Source organism: Myotis yumanensis, unplaced genomic scaffold, assembly GCF_028538775.1.
Source record: "Myotis yumanensis isolate MYYU_CA2020_CCGP unplaced genomic scaffold, mMyoYum1.0.hap1 SCAF_4, whole genome shotgun sequence".
Lineage (NCBI taxonomy): Eukaryota > Metazoa > Chordata > Mammalia > Chiroptera > Vespertilionidae > Myotis > Myotis yumanensis.
The window spans coordinates 73,511,268-73,530,011 of NW_027223755.1; the positions used below are offsets into that span (position 1 = coordinate 73,511,268).

At 34.9% G+C, this 18,744-nt stretch overlaps 1 protein-coding gene across 2 annotated transcripts in view; it reads right to left on the reverse strand.

The window, feature by feature from the left end:
* The window catches only part of CEP120 (centrosomal protein 120), a 64,790-nt gene that overhangs the window by 17,440 nt on the left and 28,606 nt on the right, over nucleotides 1-18,744 (reverse strand). For both annotated transcript variants that reach the window (XM_070412535.1, XM_070412534.1), the window contains exons 10-18: nucleotides 18,065-18,242; nucleotides 16,363-16,512; nucleotides 15,264-15,446; nucleotides 10,001-10,097; nucleotides 9,742-9,894; nucleotides 8,906-8,995; nucleotides 8,691-8,783; nucleotides 7,366-7,527; nucleotides 4,598-4,720 (exon numbers count right to left, since the gene is read on the reverse strand). In XM_070412535.1, the coding sequence (XP_070268636.1) occupies nucleotides 4,598-4,720; nucleotides 7,366-7,527; nucleotides 8,691-8,783; nucleotides 8,906-8,995; nucleotides 9,742-9,894; nucleotides 10,001-10,097; nucleotides 15,264-15,446; nucleotides 16,363-16,512; nucleotides 18,065-18,242 (1,229 nt within the window). The remainder of the gene's footprint in view (nucleotides 1-4,597; nucleotides 4,721-7,365; nucleotides 7,528-8,690; nucleotides 8,784-8,905; nucleotides 8,996-9,741; nucleotides 9,895-10,000; nucleotides 10,098-15,263; nucleotides 15,447-16,362; nucleotides 16,513-18,064; nucleotides 18,243-18,744) is intronic.

An 18,744-nucleotide genomic window follows, 5' to 3' on the forward strand; every position in this document is an offset into this window, starting at 1 on the left:
GTATTCCTTTTGGAGGCCTTTCATTATGTGGAATTTTGTCTTATAACAAAGAAAGCTATTAGATTCTTTTATAACTATATTTTGGCAAAAATCATAGAATGCCGAAAACAGTGAAATGTTTAATCAGAAAGCAGTTTACTAAGAAAGAGGACAAAGTAAAAAAATATTTTAAGAATGATAAAATAAACCAAATGAAAGACAAATAATGCTCCTAGTAACACTTATCTAACATTTATTTTCTATTTTTCCTCAAATATATAAAGAAAAACATGAAAGTGATTCAATTAAAAAAATAAGGTTATTTATACTTGCAGCAGGCAATGTGTTGTGCATGAACTGAAGCCAACTTGGCTATGTTTTGGAATGTCCTCTCTCAGTGTTTCAACCCAAGTACCAAACAAATTGATGTTGCCAACAGACAGTTTTACTAGTTAAACGATAATGTAATAATGGGCCTGAATTAGAGTAAAATACTGTTACTCTATACTGGTCTAATTTTTTTATATGAAGTCGACTTTTTCCCATACTCACAATTTCTAATGTTTTGCAGAAAAATAAAACTAAAAACACTATCCAAAAATTCAAACTTCAAAAAACTCATGAAAATAAAATGAAACAAAGAGCAGATTGCCAAATTCCCTTCACAAGAGCCCAGAACATTCTCTGCAGTAATATACGACTTAATGGAGTCAAGGTCTTTACTGCTTTACAAATCCCTAGTGCTTGGATTTAAATGTGTTGACATTTCACAACTAGACTCATGCCTCTTAAGTTGAATAATACACTAAGATTGTCAAAGATGATCTCTTCCACTTACACCTAAAGATTTATACATATTAGCTGGTAATTTAACAAGGACATAGGACATAGGTCAGGAACAGGAAAAATCATTTTATAGCTGTGAGGTAAAAAAGAAGCCTTCAGCAATAAAAGTGATCATGTCCATAGGTCTTAGGTGGGCCCAAAGCTGAGGGTTAGGACAGGGATGAACCTAGAGGGAATACTTATACCCAATGGACTGACTTCATCAGAAAAAAGCTGTCTGGGTAGGTTACATTGGCTTTGCCATGATTATCAAAATAATTCACATTTGCATACCGGTAGTTATTCAAACTAATTTAAAACACATGTATAGTCAATATATATAATTTCTTTATTTTTCACAAATAAAAAGACTGAAGTTAGCAAATCCGAGACACACACCTCGCTTTTCTGATTTATTCCTATTACCAAATCAATGATTATGAACTTTTTAAGAACACAGATGCTTCTGTAATTCTAAATAGATGGACCCAAGTCCCAGAAAAATGCACACAATCAAAGACCTAGTTAAGGGCCCTTATTGTGAGTAGATTTGAGGCTTGGGTAAGCATTTGCACTGATATGTCATATATATTTCTCCCTTAAAATATTTCCAGCTTTATTATTTTTTGTTCCAACTGCCATTTCCTTAGCTCAGGCTCTTCTCTTTTCTCCTCGGCCTCAAATCTATTCACAAATCTTGCAAACCACTATTAGATCAATTCATTCTCCACTAAATAATCTACAATAGCTACTTCTTGCCCACAATATTGAGCCTAGACTCTTCTGCTAGGTTTCAAGGCACTCCAAAATATCATTTCCATCCTACTTGTTCAACCTACTTTCTTGGTATTCCTCAACAGGAAACCCTTTACTCCAACCACCAGGTTGGGGTCCCCTACACACCCCTTCTCTTTGCCCAAATTACTTCCTGAGCCTATCAAGTCTTTCTTTTTCTTCTCTGCTAACTTAAACTTCAGGTTCAGTTCAAATACTACCTTGACCCAGAGCTTTCTTAAAATTACTGTATTCTTAACACCAAATAATTTCTCTTTTCTGAACTGCAAAGTGTTTCTATTACATTCCTGGAGTTTTATTATACACGTTTGTTTAAGGCTCTCTGAGCCATTTCTCCAATTATATTACAAACTTTTTTCTTTTCTCTCATTTTCCCCTTTGTCCTAAGGGGTAAATACACAGCAGATACTCATCAAATACTCTTAAATTTTAGCTTCTGTCTTCAACTTATGTATCTCCTACTGAATTATAATGCTTTCCATATTTTATTTTTAAAAGTCCCAATTATGTGTAAGCAATCTAAAAGACATTTCCTAGCTAAAAACAAATCAAACTATTCACTTCTTATATAATAAAGGGAATCAAGAATTGAATGTAGTAAAACTGTACCTTAATTTCTTTTTAGGCCATTTCAGTCAAAATGGGAAAATCTGTGTTATACTGAAGAGCACGGGTAATCACAAAAGAAAAACTCTCAATCAGATATAATCACAAGATTATAGACTTAATCAGATACTTTTCACTGTGTCTTCCTTTTTGTACTTGTATGTCTTTGTTACTACTTAAGAAATAAGATTCTGCCCTCTTCTGGCTCCAATAAAATTTACAAAGAACTTTCAGAACAGCCGGGAGGCAGGGCGGGGGAGTAACCTTGTTTACTAGGCAATGAAATATGCTGAATGAAATCATTAGGTCTGATATAGAGGCAGTTCAATTATGCATTTTTCCCTCTCAAATTTATGGTGCTGTTTATATTTTTAATGTTTAGTGATCTTTACTTTTTTGGTAGAAGTGTAGTTGGAAGAAGGAATTTAAAAAATCACTTAAAATTTATTTCTATATTATCTAGTCTATATTCAGAAAAGATTAAAAGTTAATGCTTCTCCAATTTTGAGATATTTGGTCTCTGAATTTCCCAAATAAAATGGAAATATTCTTTGACATCTACTTAACAGCTCGAGAGAATTGATGAGATACTATCTGAGTGCTTCAAATATCTCTGTTAAGTACCACAGAATTCATATTTATAAACACAGAAATACTTTAATACTTGTTTTTTTCATAATAGGGGTGGGAAATGGCTAACTGGATTCAAGTTCATTGGTAGAGAAATGAGAAGGCCAAAAATGGGGAAATGAAGAAATTGCTCATCTATGTAAAAAGCAGAATCAACAACACTTTGCAATCAAGAAGAGCAAGGCAATTGATAGGCTGCAGAAACACTGGAAGAAACCAGTTACAAGGCTTCTTAACTCAAAAGATTTATTTTACCACAATTATTCCTAGCTCCACATCTTCTAGGCATTCATGCTTTTTGCTTCTTGGTGTTTCTTTTTCAAAGACTAACAACCATCAGTTTCTCCTTGCTATTAATTTCTTATCCATAAGCTTTTCTCAACATTGGCAGTCCCGTGGGCTCATTTTCTTTCAATGCCACATTTAACACTCTGTAATTGGGCTTATTACAAGGTAGTGACTTAAACTGTCAAACCCATGACCTTTCCTCAACCATTCCTGACTTTCCTTCCATTCATAAGAGATTACTGTTACTTCCTCATTTTTAAAACTCCTTTTTTTTGGGGGGTGCCACACTAGACTACATTTATTACTTCTCTAAATCATTTTAGCCATCTTCCCTGACTCTTGCTTTTTGTCTATGAAGCTGAACTTTCCCTTTAAAGTTATATGTTCAGTTTTCCTTACTAAACGCTCCTTGAACAATTTCATCTAATTCTAAGGATGTTACTTTATTCAAATGACTCCCAAGTCTGTATGTCTAACCCATTTCTCTTCCTACTATATTTTCTCATTTTTAGTGAACTTCTCCACTTAGTCGGCTAACATCTCAAATGTAATATGTCTAAAATCAGAATTCTCTATAACTTCCACCAAATGTTCATTAAAATTTATTTCTATTAATATTTATTAAGCCAATCTTACAAATTTGAGCATAATCTCTGACTTCTATTTACAGATAAAATACAAATTCTTTAACTTAGCATCTAAGGTCTTCCCATATTTTATCAGTCTTATTTTTATTTTGAAACCACTACTATATTGATTACTGATTAAACTCTAGGTTCTAGTCAAGCTATTTTACAAGTATGCAATAGACTTTTTAACCTAAGTACAATACCTCTCCTTGGGATACCCTTACCCACATATTTACCTATTTAAAATTTCACCTGTCCTTTGGGTTCCTTTTCATTTCTTTGTTATGCTTAAATTGCAGAGTTGACTTTGTTTTCCTTTTGCAGTCATAACATTTATTAAGAGAAAGTTAGATGATACTTGCTACCATTTGCCTTTCACTATAATTATTTGGGTAAGTTCCTTGTTTCCTTTTGTAACCTCCTTGACTCTATTCTGAACATTTTTGAATCATTCATAATAGCATTTAACATGGTGTCATAAATAGTACACATCTTTGCTGGTTAATGAAAAATCAATTATATCAATCAGTATCCTGCCAAGAAACCAGAACTCACTTCAGGCCATTTAATCTAGGCATCTGGTTATACTTTTAATGAAAGACACTAGAACCAGGGAAACAGAATCTAGCACCTTCAGTAGACTTTTGTGATAGAGCAGGCCTTGCCTTGCTCACCCTGGTTCCTGCCCATATTTTGAAACTGCTTCTTCAGCCTTGAATTCTCTGATGTGTTATCTGGTGTCAGAATACTTCAGTGAAATGTTACAGTGTATATGTAAGTGTCACTACTGACTTCATAAGTTGATCGTTAGGACTAGTTAAGTGGGTATAAATTGACATGGGTACCTTTTCCAAGGTGAGAAGGTTTATTTCAGACTGTAGGCGGAGTTCTGGTTTGTTGCTTTGCTGATCCTTGAACTGCTGGAACTCTTTTTCCAAAATCTTATACTTATTTTCAGCATCATTAACCTGTATTAAAAAAAAAAAGATGTAAAGTTTAATATTACAGAATTCAAAATCTCATTTTTTCTTATTCTAAACATGTTTACAGTACAAAGATCTCTAGTAATCCTAAAAATTTAGTAAATCAACTGACTGACAATATATAAAACTTTTTAAGAGTATGGAATTTCTTATAAAACCAGTATCATGAGACCATTTTTGTTAAAGTTACCTTATAAAAATACTGATACTTAAGATGTTACATGTAAGAAAAGATTACAGATATAGCAGATGAAGATGTTACATGTAAGAAAAGATTACAGATATAGCAGATTATTATCAATGAAAAGTTTAATTTTAATACAGTATTTATTGTTCTTAAAATTAGATACTATATAAATTTCATAATTCAAACATTCTTACAACTTAAGGTAATTTAAAGATTATAACAATGAAGGGGTTGGGTCAAATATTTTTTCCTACCATTCAGGGACATTATCATACACCATTACTGTGGTTACAATCAGGTTGTAAAGCAATAAGCTATTAGGCATAGTGGGCTTTTTTTCCTTTGCTAAGTGGTCCATAAACTACATTGATTTTTGGAGTTCTGGTAACTACTATCAGTCCTTCTACCTGTCTAGTTAGAATTATACTTATAATACATGTAAGCTGGTTCAGAGTAAGGGCCTAAAAATTTTGTTTTCATACAAAGAAAATATAACATATATTATAGTCATGAGCTTAGCAACATGGGCATCTCAGAAATTTCTGCAGTCCCCACAGTTTTTCCCCAGGTCTTCAGATTATGTTTTAAGAGTTCCCTGGGTAATTCTTCTAAAATACCAGTTCTTCCCATAAGCTCATTATAGCAGTCTGGGACAAGGTAGAGACCGATGTTTTTTCCAAGAACTCCGCTGGTGATTAACACGTTAGGAGCGATGGTTCTAGATGGCTGAATCTTCCTGACAAGTGGGAAAAGCATTTGGTAAATCCCATCATGATTGCCTACTTCTGCAACTTTATCTTAAATGAGATCTCCATAATAACAATCAAATTCATATTTACAACCACTAAATAATGTGACCTGAACTGCTATGGAAGCTATTCTTCATGTCAGAATTTACTGAAGACTTTGGAGGCATTCATCATATCTAATCTACAATGAAATTTTTCAAGAAAGATAAGCTTAATATTTAACATTTAACAGCTTCTTTTTTTTTTTTTTTTTTTTTTAGCAAATATTTATTAAGCCCCAATTATTCGATCAAGACTAGCTGGGCTCTAGGTATACAGATTGTTAACTCCATAAAACTGTTTTGATTTATAATTGACACTGATTGAATTATCACACTAATGAAAATAATAAAACTGCTCTAACATGTCATAAAGAAAAAGAATGAGAGAATAATATCCTATGAAAATATATAACAAAAACTTAGGGAAATTGTCCCTGATCCCTGCTCCCCGAGTAATTGATGCTTCAGCTGAAAACTGAAGGATAAGTGTAGCACACACAGAGATCCTATGGTGAAGCTCAGCATGCTTGAGAACCTGAAGGGAAACCAGTGTGGCTGGAGAGCACAGGACAAAGGTGAAAGGGATAGGCTGGTTCCAAGCTCTGCAGAGGCTTGTAGGGCAAGGTAATTATTCTGAGCAGTGAGATGACATTGAAAGGTTTTACAGGAGGGTGTCATGATTCCCAAATTTTAAAAATATCACTCTGGTTGCAATAGGAAAAACAGAAATAAAGAACACTTACAGCAAGCATGTCAAACTCAAAGGCTAACACGGGCCAAATAAACAAGGCATGCGGCCAGTGAGTCTGACATGCTTGACTTACAGAAAGCTCAGACATGGATGGGAGGATCATGTTGGGTTTTAAATGACTTTAGACATCCAATTAGAGATATCAAAAAAGCAGATTTATTGGTCTACAGTGTAGAAGAAAGGTCTGGGATATACATGTGAAAGTCCAAGAGGTACAGATTGTCTCCGTTCCATGGACATTAATAAGATTATTTAGTACAAAGTAAGTTTTGAACTTAAAGGAGGTCTAATATTTACTAAAGGAACATAAGCCTGCAAAGGAGCCTGAGGGGTGGCCAGAAAAGTAGAGGAAAGCAAGGAGAGTGGTGTTAGAGAAGTCGAGAGAAGATAATATACAAAAACAAGGACAACAGTGTTGATGTTGTCAATAAGTCTGAGTAAGATAAGAATGAAAAATGCCCATTGAATGTAGTGACTTCTTTGACAACTGGCTGGCTGGAGCAATGGGGATGGGTTGTGAGGTGAGTATAAGATGAGGAAATGAAGAGCAGAGACAATTCTCTCATGAAATTTGATTCTTAACTGAATTCAGTCCAGTGATATGAAGTTTATGCATGTTTGCTAAAAGGTGATTTATCAGAAAATAATTTTAAGCTGAGATTTATCTGAAATATAGTACAATTTCATGCAAATAATTGTAAGGGAAGAAAAATTATTCCAATATGGTCCTTAGCTTTGACTTAGAAAAAGAAGATCCAACTTAAAGTATATTTGAAGCTCTGCAATAAATATTAATCATCCAAATTACTGTGAGTTTTTATAACTTTTTAGTGAATTATGCCAAGTATTTCTAGATGCAAATAAACTCTAAGTGTAAAGAGATGACAGGTATTTCATCCAACCTGCTGCTGAAGTCGGTGTTTGTCCTCTTCTAGCTGCTTGATCTTTAACCTTTCCAGTTCTACTTGGTGAACACAATCTTCCTTGGCCCTACGGATAGAGTTCTGAAGTTCTTGCAGGTTCTGTTCACGTTCTGATTTCAGTTCCCTTCTTTCTTGTTGAAGCTTAAAACAAGTGCATCTTTAAGAGGTTGGCCTATTATGAGCTACATTATACTGTTCAATATTCTATTATTCATATATATAGTCAAATGTTCAGAATACTTACATTATTTTCAATCATTTAATTCTTATACAAAGTATATACAAAAATCCACATATGACCTCTATAAATTCAACTGAAAATGCCCTAATCACTAAAAATTCCTATTTAAATAAACCCATTTTAATATATAAGCAAAAGTTCCTTTTCTTCTTTTAGAAATGTTTTATTTTTATTTTCCACCCATTCACACAGAAGATAACAGATTCTAAGTATTAGGAACAAATATACAAGTTTAAACGTCTAACTCAAATCCCAGAAAATGAATAAAGATAAGGTTAGGGTGATATGCTGAGGAAACTTTAAGAAACAAATTTGGGTAGGGAAGGAGCATATAAATTTAATGTGGAAGAATATTAATTATTTTGAAACAACTTTTACAATAATTTAAAAAAGTATTTAGGTTAAAATTTAATAGGACCTAACAAAAATGTTAACTAAGCCTAGTACTCATTTATTTTTGGATCTAATCTTTAATGGGCAAGAATGTGGGATATTTCCTTCATACTGAAAACCAAATCAGGATATTAGACCCCTGAACCTATGCTACATTTTCTCTCTTCTCTAGGTAGGGTAACTATTCATATAAAGTTTACATAATGGGAAAGTTAACCAAATATCTCCACTATTGTAGGAGTTAACCAAACTGGGTGAATAATAGTTAACCATTTCAAACAATAAGCACTTTCTATTCCTCACCTTCTAAAACATAAAACATTCTTTACCCAGTTGTTCTCCATAATGTCTGAAAGACAACTTCTATGAAATACATTTTATATAAGCACAAAGAAAAAAGAAATGAAGCCCCGCCTATGTGGCTCAGTGGTTGAGCATTGACCCATGCACCAACAGGTAGCTGGAATGATTGCCAGTCAGCGCACATGCTTGAGTTGTGGGGGCATGCAGGAGGGAGCTGATTAGCGATTCTCTCTCATTGATATTTCTCTCTCTCTCTCTCCCTTCTTCTCTAAAATAAATTCAATAAAAAAAATATTTTTAAAAAGGAATGAATGGTATTAACCTAACATGGGTTCTATGAAATAAAGGTATTTGACAAATACAGTACCTCTGATTCTGTAATGGCCAGCTGGTGCTCTCTCTTCTCTAAATCAATTAGGGTTTTTTGAAGTTTTCCTTCCAGAAGAGTATATTCAGCCACCTAAAATAATAAAAGCTACCTTATCTTTTTCCCAAACTCAAAACACACACAATTTCAAAAATATATATACAAGACACTATAATTTTATTCCTTTCCCCTTCAATTTCTATACATGTTACTACCTTTTTCTTTACTAGTGATTCTCTCTCTCGATCCCTTTTCTTCCATTCCTCCGCAAGAGCTTGCATATGAGCTAGTTCTTTCTGCTTTAGCTACAAAAGGAAGAAAAATAAAGTCAGACAAAAATCCTAAATATTTCAAGTAAACAAATCAGTTATCAGTTAAAAATTAAATTATCACTGATATGTTTATTTCAGGTGTTCTAGTTTATTTTTTAAAAGATGCCTGAGACAAGTAGTACCCATATAATTCAGGGGAGCACATGGTAAGTTGTGTTTTCTAACTCTCTTGTTCAGAGACTGATAATTCCATGTTCCAGGAGGGTATACTAAATGAGGACCGGAATGAAAAGAAACCTTCAAGTCAATCTGATCTCTAACCTTTAGTTCTAATTTGCTTAAGATCAGAGACAAAGTTGAGGGAATCCTTCTGAGTGGCTTCTGTTTTTTGTTTTTTTATTCTCAATTTTTCTTTAGGAATAAGGTATTCTTGATATTCAAAGGGACTAGTAGGGGACCATGGAACATAGTAAAAGCCTAGTATGGAGAAGGAAAAACATACTAAGTAGTTAAAAATAGAGGCTTAAAGTAATGTTTAAAAAGTAACCTGGCCCTAACCGGTTTGGCTCAGTGGATAGAGTGTCGGCCTGTGGACTGAAAGGTCCCAGGTTCGATTCCGGTCAAGAGCATGTACCCTTGGTTGTGGGCACATCCCCAGTAGGAGGTGTGCAGGAGGCAGCTGATCGATGTTCCTCTCATTGATGTTTCTAACTCTCTATCCCTCTCCTTTCCTCTCTGTGAAAAATCAATAAAATATATTTAAAAAAAAAAAAAGTAACCTGATTTTCAAAAATGTCTTCTTGCCTCTCCTTCCACATTTCTAGCTCAAGTGCTGCTTTGTATTCTAAGGTTTCACGAGGCTCTGTCTGGACTTCTGAAGGACAAGGTGCGGGAGGAAGACAAGATGAGTTCTGTTGTACAGCAGTTAAACCCTAACATATGAATAAAAAAAAGCATATTGAAACAAATACACTCACACACATACACATTAGATCCATTTTTAAAGAGAGTAATTTGATAACATTCAATGATATTTACCTGAGATGAATCAGAGACAAAAATCTCACGTGTTTTTAATATTCCATAATCTTCTAGAGTCATGGTGTAAGAAAGATTTATTATCCTGTTATTTGACCTACAAATGAAATCAGAAATATATTGAAATTCATGGAAACATGTTATGTTATTCTTCCTCTTATGTCTCCAACACTATAGCATTGAGTAGAAAACATTTCCTGCATCTGACACTTGCTACTGAAACTGCAGCAGCTTTTAAGGGCTTCAAGACCTTCCATATACATGATTTCATTTGATCACTAACACCCTATTAAATACATACCTTTGTTTACTATAAAAGGACCTACAGATTACTTGAAAAAATTGAAAAGTACAAAATAAAGGAGAAATTTTAATCTCCCTGCCCATAGCTTATTACTCCTGAAATTTACTTACATTTCTTCCTCTGTTTTATGTATATGTAGATACACATGTAATCATGCACATTAAGACCATACCGTTTTGTCCTCTTTTCCTATTTTTTTAAAATATATTTTTATTGATTTCAGAGAGGAAGGGAGAGGGAGAGAGAGATAGAAACATCAATAATGAGAGAGAATCATTGATCGGCCGCCTCCTGCACACCCGCCACTGGGGATCGAGCCTGCAACCTGGACATATGCCCTCGGCCAGAATCGAACCTGGGACCCTTCAGTCTGCAGGCCGATGCTCTATCCACTGAGCCAAACCGGCCAGGGCCTCTTTTCTGATTTATATCAAAATCATTTTCTCTGTCATAAACATTAATTCAAAAACGTAACTTTTAATGCCTGTAAAATGTACTAAAGAATTTATGTAGTAAAATAAACTTAACCCTTTGCACTCCGAACCATTCTGGACATTGGCTACCAGCTACTCGACGCTACTTTGCGGCGGAAACGTGCATTTACAGACCCTCGTATTATTTAGTATGATTTTGGAACCAAGTAACGTATTATAATGATATTGGACTTATATGAATTGGGTGACATCGAGGAATGTATATTTGCAAAAAAAACAATATTTTATTGTTTATAATTTTGTACAGTATGATAAGTTTTGTAACACTCCCCAATATGCATTGCAGGCTGATTAGTGCATGTTTGACAGTAATAAGTGGTTTGAAGCCTGCCACCAGGTGTTTTCCTGTTAGAACACACAATGCAGTCCCGTTTTCTTTGTCCCACATCGGGAATATGTAGTTTATTGTTTAATCTATTGTCCGCAGAAGATGTGGATGGACGCGTTCTCGATACACGAAAATCGCCCTTTAAGTGGTCGAGTGTCTTGACAAACTTGTGGTGTCATTGGCGTTTCATTACTTGTTTGTTTTTCAATGCGATACATTATGTATGAGTTTATCACACACATTTCCAACCCCCCAAAAAATAACTTCCTCCACCATTTGAGCGATTTACGGAGGAAACAATACGTCGAAGCGTATTGATCCGCACGATCCACACCACCCATATTTGCCGTATATTCTAACACCATTTCAGGCTTACTGACTGTTACGATATGTCCACCGCGTAATGTTCTCTGGGTAGATTGTAGGTTTGTTATAATAATTGGTGAGCATGGTAATAATTCTTTTATCTTTCCACGCAAGAAGCGTAGTATTATTCTTTCTGTATGCAACTGTTTTATTGGTTGAAAATTTTGGTTTTTTTATTTGTGTCGGTACGCCTTTTCGATTTATCTTTATAGTGCCAGTAAGATGACAATTCATCTTTAGCAGTTCTTCCGCTAAAAGGATGCTGGTATAGTACCTGTCGGTGAACATGTGGTATCCTTTTGCATCAGGAACTCTTTCTAATAATTTCTTGAATAAATGTAGCGGAATCCTGGTACTTACTGGAAGATCCGGCCGGGATATATTATCAGAGGTTATGCTGCCATAGTATGGAAGTATTGTAAATAAGTATCCCGTTCTTGAGTCCGCCAGCGCATATATGCATATACCCCACTTTGTTGGCTTGTTGGGATTATACCTAATAAATGCTATTCTGCCTTTGAACTTTACAACAGATTCATCCACAGCGACTGCTTTATATGGTATGAAATACTGTCTAAATTTGCTATCTATATATTCTAAATAGTTGCTAACTTTCTGAATGCAAGTTCTTATCGTTGCATTTCCTTGCGTGGGTTTGTTCAAATGTAACATCCAAAATATCTGCATAAATCTGGACCTGGTAAATGTTTCCGAAAAAAAAGGGATTCTACTATTGGCAGCAGTAGACCAGTATTCTTGCATGTTGGGAAGTTGAATCAATCCCATATTCAGGATGACGGCGATAAATGCTAAAAATTCTTCTTTGGTAATATTGTACCACTTATGCCAAGTTGACTTTCGGGAAAGCTCTTTCTTTCCAATTTCTTCTTTGGCATAATTGTTTGTCTCTTTTATTATGCTGTCTACTAATTCTTCAGTAAAATATAATGTGAAATAGTCTATGGGCTCTTTTATGTTACTCGGGACTTGTGGTCCGGCTATTTCTTCGTGTAAATCAAAATTTATCGTGGCTGGAGGAACGTCCGATTCGGTAACATCTTCCCACTCTTCACTTGACAATACGTTGTCATGTTGCCATGTGTTTTCTTCCGTACTACTATTATCGCTTTCGCTATCTATGCGAACAATTCGTCGCCTTCTAGGTTGAACGATATCACTATCACTGCTGTCGTTTTGTTCTACAGTTAGTCTTTCTAACGTGTCTGTATAGAGGTCTATCTGGAGCTCATCTTCACTACTACTTGTGTCATGAGACTCATTCGTGGTTGGACGCTTTGCCATTGTTCTAATAAAAAATATGAATAAATGCATGGGTTGAAAATTTCTAATTGTTATTACTAACTGACAAGATGATATTTACCAAAATAGCTTTCACCAAACAATTTATTCACTAAGAAAAGAATCACTTTTCCAATTTTCTCCTCGTTAGATCTATGTGCACTGCTCGAAGCTTCAAACCAAAATGAGCTCAGGTTTGAAAATCTTTTCCTTTTTTTTTTTTTTATTTGTAATTATATATCTCACTATACAGTGCGCGCTATGTTTGAAAACCGACCTTTCTTCTACAAACTCCCCTTATCGCTCTTTTCAAGTGGCGTTGCGAAGTGCTCGGACCGTCGTGAGCACACATCTCACGTTCTCGTCCAACACAAAACCCGCTGACATTTCTTGTATATATCTTAGTAATTTTACGATATTTTGATTTAATTTCTTGTGCCATTTCAAGATAAAACTTCAGGGAAACATGCATGTCTCAAAAAGTTGCGTTGAAATAACTCAATTCCCCGTAATCACTAATAAACTGCAATGTCCCCTGAGAGGGGACAGCGGAGTGCAAAGGGTTAATTCCCCTATTCTTGACTATATACAGGTTATTCTCAGTTGTTTTTCTACTTTTGAACACACTTGTACATAAATCTTCTACTGGATATGAGCATTGTCTCAGGCTAATTTCTATAAGTAGGTTAACTATATTTTTATTGATATGAGTACCTCTGTAATATTAATTAAATAAAAACAAAACAAAATGTTAGAAAAAAATAAAACTTTGGCAATAAAAAACCCATGGCTTTGTCTAAGTCAAATATATTCTATAAACCCTTGGTCAGCCGAACCAGTTTGGCTCAGTGGATAGAGCGTCGGCCTGTGGACTCAGGGGTCCCAGGTTCGATTCCGGTCAAGGGCATGTACCTTGATTGCGGGCACATCCCCACTGGGGGGCGTGCAGGAGGCAGCTGATCGATCTCTCTCATCGATGTTTCTGGCTCTCTATCCCTCTCCCTTCTTCTCTGTGAAAAATCAATAAAATATATTAAAAAAAAACAAAAACCCATGGTCAAACAAAACTTTAAGAGTTTTAATTGTGTAGGATCCTTTCATTAATCAACTAATCTCACAGGTTTTAAAAGAAATTAAAGTGTAATGAAGCACTGCCACATCTGAAGTTTTCACTTAGGTATATCTAAAACTTCTCAGTCTACAGAGCAGGGCAATAAAAGTTAACATTCACAACAAACAATTAAAATAACTTCAAATAGTAAGAATTTGATTATTTTCATATTATTCTACTTATGACAGTGTTAATTTTTTTTTTTTTTTAATATATTTTATTGATTTTTTACAGAGAGGAAGGGAGAGAGATAGAGAGTTAGAAACATCGATGAGAGAGAAACATCGACCAGCTGCCTCCTGCACATCTCCCACTGGGGATGTGCCCGCAACCCAGGTACATGCCCTTGACCGGAATCGAACCCGGGACCCTTGAGTCCGCAGGCAGACGCTCTATCCACTGAGCCAAACCGGTTTTGGCCAGTGTTAATTTTTAAAAGAGATTTTCAATAACAGGAGTTGAAACACAAAGAATTTTCATTTACCCGGAATAGCTGGTTCTCTAAAACACCTGTTCCCAGATCTTCCAAGTAAATAAAAATTTTACTAAACCTTCATTCTCTGGAAGTGGCTATTGATGGGGAAGTGTAAGGGAAGAAATTTCAATACAACTTTTAGATTTCAGCTTTTTACTGAGCCTGTTTTCCTTCTACTTTCTTACTATGCTTTAAAAATAAAGGCATGTTGTATAAAATATCAAATTGAATTTAAATTTCTATTGTTAAATTTTTAAAAATCACGCAACAAATATATTATTTGTCTGAAATATGTGAACTCCATGTGACAATGAATTTCAGGACCAAAAAAAACAATTGTCTTTAAAAGTGCAAAGCATCCTCAGACTTCAGCAATAAGGTAAAAGTTAAAACATTTTTTAAGTAGAAAAATAGTCATTCCCAATGCAACATAATGTAAAAATACATTGTTATTTTGAGATTAAATTAGGAAAGGCAAGGGTGGGTGGGTAGGAAGAGATAACCCACTTGTTTGCATTTATGCATAACCCATGGACACAGACAACAGGGTGGTGGAGGGTGGGGCAGGCTAGGAGTCAAAGGGGTAAAAAAGGGGACATATGTAATACTTTCAACAATAAAGTTTAAAAAAAATTCTGAATTTAAAATTGTCAGGCTAAACAGAGGAGAGGGAAATATTCACCAGTCTGAGTAAATATTGCAATACTATAGCAGCATAGATTCTTAACTTTGTGAGGGTATAATGGGTATCAGAAAGCTAAAGAGCAAACTAGGATACAGTTCCCACAGGTCATGAAAGATCAGAGAAAAAATGATATGAAAAGATAAGGTTATAACTAATGAGAATAAAAAGCAAAGCTAAGATCAATTTTGCAAAATGCATTACCCTTGTGCTGCTATAAAAGGCACACTTTCACTGTAAGTTTGACGCCAACACTGTTCACCATTAGAACCTAAAAAGCGAGTTTTTTCTGAAGATAAGATGTTTGAAAGCTGGATTCTAGCGATTCCCAGAAGTAAATCTTTACTCATTTTATCCTTGTGCCATAATTCAATCAGCAATGGAATCCTGAGGAAGAGAGAGACACATGTATTCATACCTATCAACTCTGAACAAAGTCTTTTTTGGACTAAAATCTTTGAATTTCCTTAATGTAGTCAAAGAGTACAGTGTTTGTTACTGGAATGTAAATGCTCAGTACCATACATAACAAACAGAAAATTCGATTACATCTTCTACACCTCTTTCTATGCAATAACGAAACTCTTTAAAACAGTGGTTCTCAACCTTCCTAATGCCGCGACCCTTTAATACAGTTCCTCGTGTTGTGGTGACCCCCAATTTCATTGTTACAAATTGAACATAATTAAAGCATAGTGATTAATCACAAAAACAATATTTAATTATATATGTGTTTTCCGATGGTCTTAGGCGACCCCTGTGGAAGGATCATTCAACCCCCAAAGGGGTCGTGACCCACAGGTTGAGAACTGCTTTAAACACTATTATTCCCACAAACAAATTTTAATTATCCTTCATTCTTCCTTTTAAAATATACATCTTGAATTTTGATACTCTGAGCACGTAAAGTAACACTTCACAGATCTCACTTTCCTTCACAAGTCTATTTCAGATAGCTGAGCTAACACCTCCATTTCATATAAATAAAAAAATAGAAATAATATACTAGTCATTCAGTGAATCAGCAATAAAAACTAGTAAGACAGACTACTTTTCAAAGTTCCTTCATTACTTACATTGTTTTAACAAAGTTCTAATATCTAAGCTTAGGCAAGTAAGATAAAACTTTGTGGCGGAAGCACAAATGTCACAGACTTTATTAGTATATTTGTTTCTAGATTCTCAAATGCATAAACTGTTATGGATTTAAACCTATAGAAATTCCTCTTGTTTATAAGATACAAAATTTTAAGAGCTGACTTGAGAAGATAATATCATACACACAGTGTAGTGCATATATTACCTTAAGAAGGTATCTTGCAGTTGATGAGGCATAGTTGCGAAATCAAATGCACAGTAAGATTGGGGAAGAAAAACTTCCATGTTTTTCCGAACTTCAACAGGAGGATTAGTCATAATAGGAGCTGCACTTCCAAAGAATGGATATGAGTACCTAGAATTTCAGAAAAACAAAATCTTAGATAAAATTACAGATAAAATTTATAGTATGTTAAAATGAATGTTACTATGAATATTATGGGCAAACAGAATTTTTAAATAGATAAATGATACAAACACATTATGATTTTGCTCTTATCACCAACTTAAAAATTATACAAATGTTTTCAGTGTGGATATGAAAATTATAGAAATTATAGAGCAAATGCATTAATAGCATAGAACTATTTCCCAAGTTGCTTTACAGATAATTTCTTAATGAGGCTCTGGGGGAGAAAGAGAATGCTGGTATTTTGAAGGCAATGACAAAAATAAGAAAGAGTCATTTTGAAGCACTCCAAATAAGACTCCATTAAACAAAGACTGGGTTCCCATTTTAGATCGTCCCTGTTTCTCTTCTCCTGCCACAGTCCTCTGTAGGTATTCTGAGATCAGATTCCCTCTAGCGGCAGCAGAGAGATCTCAGTTAAAGGAATAAAGACAAAAAACAGAGGTAAAAAATAAGTAATAATTCTATTTCTAAAAATAATTTTAAGAGATGTTATAAAAACTCTGAGAAAAGCTATGGCCGTGAGAAAAAACCTTTTTCTTGCCTTCAATTATCAAATAAAAACAACACTTTAGCAATGACTCTCAGCCTCTAACATGGTAAAATGCACAACTTAAGCTGCGATGAAAGATTTCCATTCTATGAATTCACCATCACACTACACGCTGGGTCCCTTTAATTCTGTCCATTATTCACACCAAAGCTCAGAGGATTTTGGAAACAACTTCATGAGAAGTCAAAGAGTTGAAAAATTACATGCAAGTATGAGCTGATTTATGCATCTGAAAAGCAGGTCTGCTTCAAATTGCGGCAGGAAGCAATATGCATTTGCTGACTTCCTGGGAATGGCAATCCAAAGGGACAGAAAGACTTCCTCACTTTAATCACATAAAGACCAACACCTTTATTACAAATGCCACTGCTTGCTCCAAAAAAAAGTATGAGGAGAAATTACTCCAAACTAAAACACAGTATTGTATATTTAATTTATATCTTAGCCACAAGAATCTATGAAAATGTAGTATTACTAAAAACAAAATACTGTATAAAGCCATTTAACTGATTGAAATGTACATTTTCAATTTTTTATATTGAAAAGTGTGGACACATTCCACTTACAGTTCACAAAGTATGTTTTTTAGATTCACAGCTATAAAACGTAGTTTTGAGGAATATAACCTCACATTATGATAAAGTTTTTACAGAAAAATCAGATGCCTTCCATTATTTTGACTTGTGGCACTATTTCCAGGAACAACACACTTTAAGTTCAAGAGTCACCATATTTTAATAGAACCATTAATAAATTACTATAAGTTCTTTCAATTATTACACTGGTTTAACTCTGAAGTCACTGGGACACAGCCTTACCCCCTTCTAATACTCTGATTCAACAAATGTTATAACTTCTCTGGTGGCATTTCTTTCTCTGCAACTTCTCCAATAGAGAAAAGGCATTTCTCCTTGGAAAATACTTTGAAACCAAATCAAATCATACCTTAAAATACAGTTGATTGGAAAACCAACTTCCAAGTCATGGATACTCCGTAGGTCTATCGAAAAGCAAAAATGGTGTGATGTGGCTGGAACAGCAATCTTCTGTCCTGAAGCTGTTTCCGGAGCACTGGATGCTGTCACCGGCTGGGCCGGCAAAGCAGGTACAGAAGAACTGATGGCTAAAATAAAGGTAAAAATGTTTGGTTTGGTTTTAAATTCCATTTGCTAACACTTTCTCTTAAGTTATCTAAATAATTTAAAGATATCTCGACCTTCAAGCAAGGAACTTGACTATTTGGTTTTATAAACATAGGAATTGAGGCATAAATATCTTAAAGTGACTTGTCCCAAATCATGCAAGCTTTAATTCCCATTGTAGAACTGTATAGGAAAAAGAGCGTCCTCTTTATGTGCATCTATACTAATAAAAGGGTAATATGCTAATTAGACCAGGTCGACTGGACATTTTCCAGACGTCCAACTTCCTTCCAGAAAGTTAGGGGGCAACCAGGCTGGCAGGGGGGCAGTTAGGAGCCGACCAGGCAGACAGGTAGAGTGGTTAGGGGTGATCAGGCCTACAGGGGGGCAGTTAGGGGACAACCAGGTCGGCAGGGGTGTAGTTAGGGGGTGACCAGGCTGGCAGGGGACCAGTTAGGGGGCAATCAGGCTGTCAAGCAGAGG